The sequence below is a fragment of the Tursiops truncatus genome, chromosome 17, assembly GCF_011762595.2.
Source record: "Tursiops truncatus isolate mTurTru1 chromosome 17, mTurTru1.mat.Y, whole genome shotgun sequence".
NCBI lineage: Eukaryota > Metazoa > Chordata > Mammalia > Artiodactyla > Delphinidae > Tursiops > Tursiops truncatus.
The window spans coordinates 30,906,015-30,916,903 of record NC_047050.1 but is presented as its reverse complement, the minus strand read 5'-3'; the positions used below and the strand labels follow the sequence as shown (position 1 = coordinate 30,916,903).

General features: G+C 39.4%; 1 protein-coding gene across 1 annotated transcript in view; it reads left to right on the top strand.

Moving 5' to 3' along the window:
• The first annotated feature begins 4,524 nt into the window (after positions 1 to 4,524).
• The window catches only part of MMP16 (matrix metallopeptidase 16), a 342,034-nt gene continuing 335,669 nt past the window's right edge, over positions 4,525 to 10,889 (top strand). Inside the window, exon 1 of the mRNA XM_019926341.3 lies at positions 4,525 to 5,215. Within this exon, the coding sequence (XP_019781900.1) occupies positions 4,871 to 5,215 (345 nt within the window). The 5' untranslated portion in view covers positions 4,525 to 4,870. The remainder of the gene's footprint in view (positions 5,216 to 10,889) is intronic.

Here is a 10,889-nt window from a genome sequence, read left to right as displayed (position 1 = left end):
GCTATCTCCACTCACCCACTTATATCAAAATCTTGCCTCTAAGATTTGCAATGCTAGCTATTTCCTTATGTTGATAGTAAATCCACATGAAAACAAATTTAAAGTCCAAGACTTCATTTTCATCTGTCTTAGACCTTAACCAACTGAGGTGGTCTATCTTAACTCATTTCACTTTTACCTTTTTACATCCTCAATTGCTTGGTTTTTAATAGTGGTTAATGAAGGGGAATGAATGAACAAATAAATGAGCAGAAAACCAAATATTTGAGAAACACTCATAGTTATGAAGGTAAAAAGAGAGCGTAAGTCAATGAAGAAAATGGAAAAAAATCATACTTTCTTAACAGACTGATAAGAGATAGCAACTTCTCAATTTTACCATGTGTATGAATCATGGGGGATCTTGGTACAGCCAGAGACTCAACATTTCTGACAAGCTCTCAGACCTTAAGTTTCTACCAGGGAGCATGCCTTAGGTGACAAGGCTTTAGATGATTGTTCTATACATGCATGCCCCTGCAAATAAAAGACGCATGAGAAAATGCCCATAGCTCAGCACTAATTCAATATTCTCTGAATTAAAAACAAGCAAACAATAAAAACACTGCAGATTCAACTGACGGAAGTAGGGGAGAAAGCACATTAATTGATATGATAGAAGAATGAACAAGTTTATGTAACTTTCCAAAGCTATAAACTCCTTTCTAAGGCTCTAGTTTATTAAGTTCAATGATGGTTGTAATATATTATTTACCTCCAATATTATTTTAGGTAGTTATTATTATTCACACATCCCAGCATCCCACTCAACTGCTCACTTTTAAGTATCTGTCATTTGCTTCTTGTGAGTTATATCATTTGCTTCCTCAGACCCTTTCTCTCCTATGTAATAGTCTATTGAATTGCTATTAACCTTCACCAGGGGCAATTATTCCTTTCTTCTGACTTCCTTATTCATTTTTTCGTCTCTTTTGGATTCTCTGTTCTCCATTCACATGTAATTCCGAGATTGTTCATTAGTTTTGTGAAATTGTGAGAAGAAAGAATTTGAGAGAAAGCACAGTGAGAGCCAAGAGCTGGGAGGAAAAATTTCATTAACATTAAAAGGAATGGTGATATTCTATATCTTGACTTACTGTGGATAGGAAAACAAGTCCTTCTCCAAGAAGATCACCAACTAAGAAGCTAACACTAGTAAGATATGAGAATAGAAACTTCTTCATAATTCTACCCTTTAAAAGATAATCCTGTTTAACAGATGAGAAATGAAATAACAAATTCACCTGATAAAGGAAGTGATTACATTTCCATAGGTACCCAGCTGAGTCCACATGGAGAATTGTTATATCAGGCATATCGTACTAGCACAGATACAAGGTCTACAAAGAGCATAGATATTAAATGCTTAATGGAACATATGAAGGGAAAAATATAAGAACTTCTACATGGTAACTATTTCCACAGAACTAGCAAGTATACAAAAAGGTAGTGATAATTCAATCATCTCCTCCTAAGAAAATTTTTAAGATAAAGTCTAAAGCCTGAAACGTACTCAAGACTCTGATTTGACCTCTACATATCCATGCAACTTCTGACCTTGACCTTCCTTTATAACACCTTGGCCTCCAGCCCTGACAAACCATGTGTAGTTCTCCAGATCTTGTGTTTATACCTCCGTTGCACACAGGTCTGAAGTATCCTTCCTTCTTTTAACTGCCTATTAATTTTTTACTTTTTCTTCAAGATACCCTTTGAGAACCACTACTTTTGTGATGTATTGTCCAAGGACCTCAGGGAAAATCAACTATTTCTTCCACCTTGTTCTATATCATCTTGCATACATAATTACCTGAGTCCTTACAACATTGCTATAATTATTATATGTCTGTCTCAGTATTTTATTTCTGTATTCTGGAACTTTGAATATTCATTCATTTCAGTATATTCATTTATATATTCATTGCTCATTGAATGCTCACTAATGAATTTTTTAAAGTTTGTAAAAAATGTTATGATTACTAATCACTAATTTGAGATTATCTTTTGAATTTAGGATTCCCTACTTTCATTTCCCTTACGATGGGTCTCCAAGGACACCTCACTAGTACAGGCCCTTACAGTTTCACAGCTGGACTTAAACACTGTTTTAACTCTCTTTGAGCCCAGTCTTCCCCATGGCCAATTTTATGCGTAATTTTGAAGATAATCTTCAGTAGATACCTATTCTTATATAAAATGTTTTAGCAATCATTGTTCACCTATTTAACTGAATGTTAACTAAATATTTCATTGCCGGCCCTTCCCCATATCTTGCCTTCCATAAATACCCTGTTAATGTATCTCTCTGTTCTGAGCTCAGCTATTTTCTTTGACAAACAGGTTGCTTGCAGTGAGAAATCCCTCCTTGTTGATAGGTCAGCAGCATTTAACTTGCATTCCACTTCCTTGATAAAGTCTTCTAATATTCTGGCTCATTTAGCAAGGACTTCACCATTTAGAACTGTTTTCTCATGTAAATCTTGTGTAAGTTTGTTTTACCTCCCTCCCTTCAATGCTATCTCCAGGATGAGTAAAACAACATTTTTTTTCCCCTGTATCTCTTCCCACTAAAATTTTGTACTTTGCTAGATATAATATATACATAAAAATAATTCTTAATTTATTAACAAATATTTCCCACCACATTTTGTTACTCTATATTGACATATAACACCTTGTACCTTCTATATAATGATCTTGCTTTCATGTTGCCTTCTAATTGTTTCAGGTACATAAATCAACTCAATCTACGGGTTATACAACTGTTAAGAGCAGAAACAGATTTCTATATGGAAAGTCAGTGGAGTGTATTGGGAAATGCACCGAAGTGGGAGTCAGAAAACTCAGGTCTTAATTCTGCCACTTGAATGATCTGCTGGAAAGTTATCTTTTATTACCATCGTTTTATCCACGTGTGAGATGAAAACAAAATCCTCAGGGATGTTTGTGAAAATTAAATGAGATACTATGTGTGGAAACATTCTGCAAACTATAATATGCTATACAGTATAAGGTATTTCTTATGTCTTCAAAATTCTTGTGGACAGGACATGCTGTGCACAAAACAGACTGTCAGGAAAGTCTCCCTGAGAGACTTGAGTCAAATTGGGTGGGTCATATTTCCTACAGTTTTTAAAGCATTAGTCAAAAAGTCCCATTCCTCAGCTTTATTACAGTCCAATGCAATTTTTGGCAAGATGTGTTTCAACATTTTCCATCTGCATGACCTCTTGTAGCTCTACTTCTTGCTTTACCAATTCACCCATGAAATTTGCTTTGTCAATTCTCTCTTCCACCTCACCGAGGTAGCTGCCATACCTGGAACAGTCTTTATTCTCAGCCTTGCCTACATTTCTTTCCAGTGGGCTCCTCTTCCCCTCTGCTGGTTGCCAAGGAGAAGCACGTTTATTGGCACGGCCCCCAAACAGATGCCTGCCTGTCTCCCTTCCCCCTTTCTCTTTCAGCCAAACCATCACCTGCCAAGGGCTGGTGGTTGCTGCCACCCCAGTCCACTGCCTCACACTGCTGCGGCTCGAGTCCTTTTTGGCAGCCTCTACCGAAGTTCCCCTGCCAGCAGCCTCCCCCTCTTGACTGCAGCTCTCCTCGCTCCCGCCAGTCTCTCCCCCGCTTGGTCTGCGCGCAGCCTCTTCCTCCCGCCCTAGCCAGCTGCTTTACTCGCCTTTCTTCAGGCTGCTCCCTCTCCTTTCCTCCCCAGCCCTTCCCCAAGCTCCCACAGCGCGATCCTTTCAGGCGCCCCCGCCCTCTCTGGCCCGGTGTTTTGTTAACACCCGGACCACCTCTCCGGGGTCCCAGTGTGTACCTGTTTCCACCAGACAGAACATCTTTGGGAAGTGAGCATTTTCCTCGTGCTTTGTATTTGACTAGATTTCCCTCACGCCCCCACCCTTTGCCATCCCCGCGAGCCCAAAAGGCGGGATGTTATGATGGTAGAGAGAATTCAGGGAGACAACAGGCCACATACTTGGTTGGTGGGCCCCAACAAAGTTTTGGACGCTCAGGACTTGCCAGCTCAGGCTTTTTAAACTTGGCCTGCTGGCAACAGACCCGAACCCCCAAGCAGCGCACAGTGACCCAGGCGCTCCCTCAGATTCCCAGCGTTTTTTCGACTGAGGACGACGGTCGCCCACCGGGACCAGGCCTGGGCAGCTCCCCAGCCCATACCGGGGTCCGCAGCCTGAGCCCCAGCCAGTCCCCGGCAGGAGAGGGGCGCACTTGTTTCTAGGTGCTCGGCGGAAGGTGGGCGAGACGAAAGAATGGAGCCGCCCAGGTTCTTGCGTGCTTGTCTCGAGGATAAGGGGTGGGTGGTATATTAAACACGACGTCTCAATTCAGGGCCCTTCTCCCGGGCTGTCTACTTTCAGTGCGCGGTACAGTGGCAGTTCCCCTTTACCAGCCGTCTCCTTTAAGAAGCGCGCGCGTGCGAGTCGGGTTGTGTGTGTTCGTGTGCAGATGTGTGTGTGTGTGTGTGTGTGTGTGCGCGTGTGCGTGTGTGTGCGCGCGCGCGCCGAGGGCCCAAGAGTCAGGCAGACCCCGGGAAGGAGGAGTTATGTAGATTACGGATGAACGTTCTGGAGGGGAGCGAGGAGAGGAGGGAAGGAGAAGCAGAGACGAGAGAGCGAGGAGCGGCCGAGGCCCCTCCCGCAGAAGCAGGAGGCGGTAGCGGCGGAGGAGGAGTGGGCGGTGGAGGAGGAGGAGGACGCACCCTCTGGAGGCGGCGGCGGCTGCTGCGGCTGCGACTCGGTTCTTTGAGCCGGAACCGCCGGTGAACTTGGGCGCCACGTTCCCGGCCGCGGGCCCACGAGGATGGTGAATGCGAGCTGCTGCTGACTCTACCTCAGCCGCTGCTTCTCTGGGGGCTGCCGAGCGCGGGGGCCCTCTGTCTCCTCCCCTTGCCGGGCTGTGGGTGAACCTGCAGGCTCCTTACCCACCCGGAGGACTTTTGAAAGGAAACCAGGGAGGGAGGGAAAGGGAGAGAGGGAGAAAACGAAGGGGAGCTCGTCCATCCATTGAAGCACAGTTCACTATGATCTTACTCACATTCAGCACTGGAAGACGGTTGGATTTCGTGCATCATTCGGGGGTATTTTACTTGCAAACCTTGCTTTGGATTTTATGTGCTACCGTCTGCGGAACGGAGCAGTATTTCAATGTGGAGGTAAGAGTACGAGGGCTTTCTTCCTTCCCCCTTGCCTGGGCTGCTCCCTGAAACATATCGTTCGCTCGTCAGATCCTTGTAGCTCACAGCAGCCAGGGTCTCAACACATTGTTTCCCTTCCAGCCGCCAAGACCCGTGTTGAGTTTCCCTGTCTTAGGTGATGGATGCGCGTGAGACTGAGAATCCGTTATCCCCAGCAGCACAAAGCACCGTGCTGCGCGCTCAAAGACACAATTGTAGCCGATCCATGCTTCTTATCAAGGAAAGAGGCGAAGACCTAGAAGACCTACATATAGCAAACGTGTAGTTTCATAAAAGCAGTTTGAGTTTATAATAAATAAACTGCTCGGGAAACACAGAATTCATTGCTTGGCATAATGTGCTGCCTTGGTATTGTTCCTGAAATCTTTTTCCCTGTGTTTTGTGCCTAACAAAGGAGGTTAAAATCAAAGAATCTAGAGGAGAGCGTGGGAATACTTGATATGTTTAATAACATTACTTTGTGATAAAACACTTGACTAGACAGAGTCTTTTACTCATTTAGACATAACTTAATACACTGTAACTAGATCTGGCTTCACAGAGGACATGAAATCCATCTCTTGAAGTGTTTTCGCTTCCCCTCCCCCGCCAATTGAAAATAAATGTGGCCCAATGTAATAGTTCTGAGGTGTGTCTTACAATTTGATTTCACACTCTCATGGCAAAACATAGAGGATTTAGACTGTCATTTGCTTTACTTTGATAGCTTTGGGAACAGACAGACACAAAGCAAAAGGGAACTTAAGGATAACGACTTGTCAGACCTCTGCCAAAGTACTTTTCCTGTCATCAACTCAGCACTAAAGCCAGTAACATGCAATAAATCAATGGAAGCTTGTATACACCTGGGTTCTAACCAGTTTATCACCTACACGGTGGAGTACAAAGACAATAAGAGGGTCTTAGTAAAATATACTCCTTTTGGTTAGATCTTCTGTCACCTCAAAAGAATTATGATTAAGTCTCTGAAGAATAATGTGATTTTTTCCCCTATATTGTTGATTCTTTAAAGCTTATTTTCATTTTGTTGGGTGTGTGTGTTTACACAACAGCAGAACCTGTTGCACAGTATTTGAATGTGTTTCATGTAACAGATTTATATACAAAGTGTGCATAATAAATGCCATATGTGAGGGCATATTCTGAATATAATTCTCTGTTGTATAAACTGTTCTTAGGACTACATGTAATAAGTGATGGTTAATAGAGAAACAAAATATTTGAAAAAGTAAGAACCATTATCAAGAATTAAGTTTACAGATATTAAGTATGATTATATTACACCCAAACCCTAATTCAAACCAAAACTGTTTAACCCTTTGAAAAATACAACTTTGTTTTTCTGAATAAAAGAGATGGAAAGGTAAATCTGGTAAGTCCAGACTTTTCTTGGTTGCAAATTTGAACTGTTGGAATTGCATGCCACAGATGGATTTTTGTTTCTAATGTTTAAATCAAGAGATAATTTAATGTGGAAATGAAAAAAAGTAAGCAGTTCATAGACTAGAGGAATGAAAGTGGCAAGCTGTTATTTATAAGGTTATAAACAGAAGGGCCTATTGCTTCAGATTGGTGGTGGTGGTGATGGTGGTGAGATGGGGTGTGGGGGAGGTGTTAAAAGTAGGGGCTAGTTTTATCTTGCTCAATCTGAAGAGGGAGGGAGAGCCTGGATTCATGGCCACCTGCTTTAGGAAAGTCTTAGATTTGCTTTCAGAGATTATTGGGATAACATAAGTGTATTGATGATCATTAGCGTTCCTTTTTGAGCCTAAATAAAATGTGCGTGTATTTCTTCATAGTTTGAATCCCTCAATCAGTTCAATAAGATATTATGGGAGAAAAAGTTATGATTTTGCTAAAAAAAATTTTATTTTGAATTTCTGTAATTTCTGTTCTTTCTTCAAGATACATTTTAAAAATTGTTCATGGAAAAAAGAGGGGTTTTTTTCCTTCCTTTTTTAGAGTATTTAACTTATTCCATCCATATTTATTACACAGTGCAAAGATTTAATTATGAAAGATAAGAGGCATGTGCCATCTGAGACCTTAAAAAGGGTATTTGATACAAAGGAGATTTTCTAATTATTTAAAGTAGATTATGTTTCAGAGTTTGTATTATTCCCAAATAGCATTTTTTAAGCATTTGAACATATCCTTAGTTGGGTTTATATACTTATTTGTGTGTCATGATAACCTCCTTTTTTTAAAATCATAAGAATAGCTGCTAGGTAATTCAGCATACTATAAAGAACACGGATGACAGGATATTTTGTGACATGAATTTCTGCCTGATTCACTTTTATTAGATGTTTCTTTTTGGTAGGAAACAGTAATGGGAAGGATAGTCCATCACATCTTCAGAAAAGGCATTTATATTGTGTTGCACATTCTGATTGCAAAACATAAACTGAGACTGCTTCATTTGACTGATTCTTAAAGACAGTCTTAAAATAAACAGTAATGGTATCAATCATGCATGAAGCTCATATGATCACAATTTTTTTTTCTAGCAAGCGCACTAAGTTATTATAGTTGGAACGAAGCTTCTAAGAGATGCTTTTTATGCTGACAACTGAGATTACAATGCTTTATTCCTCGCTGAGCTTCACAATTGGTGGGACCCCTATACTTTTAATTTCTACAATTTAATGTTTAAAAACCTGTGTTCCCTCCCCATCTAGGTGGGAGGGAGTTGGGTAGAGGTATTCATGTTAACTCTTTCCTGTCTGATTTTGAAAGTATAAATATTTGAAATTTTTAAATTTTAGAGCAGGAGATATTTGTTAATATGCTGATGAAAGCCTATTACAGAGAAAGAGTGCATTTTGTTTGTTTGTTTTTGTATTTAAGAAGCAAAAAGGAACATCTCTTACAGCTAAGAAGGGTAAGACACTACCAGAAGCAGTACTATGGAAGAGATTCAATAAATTCCCCTCCTTATATATTTCTGGTAGAACACTGTTTAATGCTAAAATTTCACTATACATTTGTTTAAAGATTTTTGTATATCACTGGATCCATTTATTGGAGTGCGCCTTTCAGTGTGTAATCATTAGCATGATGCAAAGGAGGTACATTGCTAATATTAACTAAAACTCAAAGACTGCTGTCATTGGACAGCAGTCTGAATCAGACGTGTTCATTGGTCAGAAGAAGCTAAATTGTTAGCAGAGAATCATGATTTAATCTGTACGCTCTAAAAAGTCATTTTGTGGCTAAAATAATTTTCATGTTGTAGTGGGGATTCTCATGATCCTGAGACTCCTTTATTTATTTATTTTTTTAACACTGCAAACACTTTTGTCATGAAATTAAGATAGAATATAGTTCATAATCAATAACTTTCATCATCAACTTTCATAGTTTGTCAAGTGTTAAATATTTATGTGAACATGTTCTTTATTTTTTTAAACAATAGCACACATTTCTAGTGAGAAAAATTATTTTAAGCCAATTTAATGGTAAAATAAAAGCATGTGATACTCTGAATGATGCACATATCAAAGCATGAGAAGAATGACTTGGTGACAAAAAGAACTTGATAAAACAAAAATTGATTTTGTTCCTTTCTTTGTTAAAGAAAGAAGAGAGATTCTAGATTTCTGAAGGCTGTTTTATGACAAATACTATGAATTGTGAGTGTAACCCTCCTACATTTTTCTTGCAGTGTTTAACTGATTTAGTATTTATTCACCTTTGTCAGGTTTATCTGAATCTACCTAAAAGTTCAGTTTCCTTGGATTAGCTTTGTACTGCATATCATCTTAGCAGGAATTAGTGGTGAGACATTTCAGAGATAAAAAAAATATATTTTACAGATTTTAAAATGTCAGATGTTGGGATCTTTTCTCATATCTCTTATTTTCTACTTGCTTAAATAATCAACATGCATTATTTTATTTGCTCATGGAAGGATGGTGACAACGTGATCTGGTCAATCTCCTTGAGTAAGGGATTCTGACTACATCCCATAATTCTCCATGGTAGCAGTTTTATACTGGTCAATAGCAGGGGCTGCATAACTGATTCACAAAGGTTTTTAACCTGCAGCAACATTCCATGCTTTAGAATCCCAAGTTTGCTGGCCATTCAGAATATCAAAAGAACCAAGAACTCTGACAAAGAGGCCAGAAGACTCACTAGGCCTCAGGTTCTTCAGTTTCTCCTGTGTGTTCCACCTTAACTGTGCCTTTCTCTGTTCAGAATTGCTTGGTCAGGTTGCCCAAATCTAGGGTTATTCATGAAATCCTTACTATTGAGCCTATACCAGTGAGGTAGATTGTCTCATACTACCCCTGAGAAATCCACAGAAAATAACCATCCAAGTCCATCCCTTTGTACAGCTGGGTTTTCGCTTTCAGTCTCTTCATCCCTATCAAGTAAGAATAGAGTTGGGTTCAATAACAGCTTTTTAATCTCTAGAGTCAGGTGAAAAGTGATAGATCTGGGCTTCCCTGGTGGCGCAGTGGTTGAGAGCCCGCCTGCCGATGCAGAGGACGCGGGTTCGTGTCCCGGTCTGGGAAGATCCCACATGCCGCGGAGCGGCTGAGCCCGCGAGTCATGGCCGCTGAGCCTGTGCGTCCGGAGCCTGTGCTCCGCAACGGGAGAGGCCACAACAGTGAGAGGCCCGCGTACCACACACACACACACAAAGTGATAGATCTAAAGTTTATACCTATTTCAGGTTATTAACATGAGAAAATTTTAATGCACTTGTTAAGTGGTATAATTATTTTCTCTTATGTTGGATTAATCAATTATTTTATGTAAATTTATTTTTCTGCCTGACCTACCCCAAGGTACTACTCAAAATGTATCTGATCAGAATATTTGGTAAATGACCAACTGAAATTATTTCTGGACCAAAAAAGGACATTGAACATTTAAATCAATTAGTTAAATTTGTTGAGTGTCAAAAGACAAAGACTGATTTCATTGTGCACCTTCAGGAGCTTTCTGACCCTTCAGCATATATATTTCAAATTGAGAAAGTCATTTTTCATGTTACTTTCCATCACAATTCATTTTAAATATCTGTGAATGTAATTATATTCATCAAATAATTTTTTATTGTGGTATAGTATAGTGATTAAGAGCACGTATTCTGATTACTCATCCATAAAAAAGAATGAAATGATGCCATTTGCACCAACATGGATGGACCTAGAAATTATCGTACTAAGTGAAATAAATCACAGAGAAAGACAAATATCATATGGTATCACTTATATATGGAATCTAAAAAATGATACAAATGAACTTATTTACAAAACAGAAACAGACTCACAGACATAGAAAATAAATTTATCATTACCAAAAGGGAAAGGAAGGGGAAGGGATAAATTAGGAGTCTGATATTAATAGATACTACTATATATAAAATAGATAAACAACAAGGACCTACTGTATAGCACAGGGAACTATATTTGATATCTTGTAATAACCTATAATGGAAAAGAATCTGAAATGGAATATATATATATATATATATATATATATATATATATGCATATAAAATTGAATCACTTTGCTGCATACCAGAAACTAACACAACATTGTAAATCAACTATACTTAAATTAAAAAAAAAAAAAGAGCTCATATTTTGTCACCAGATTGCCTGGATTTTAATCC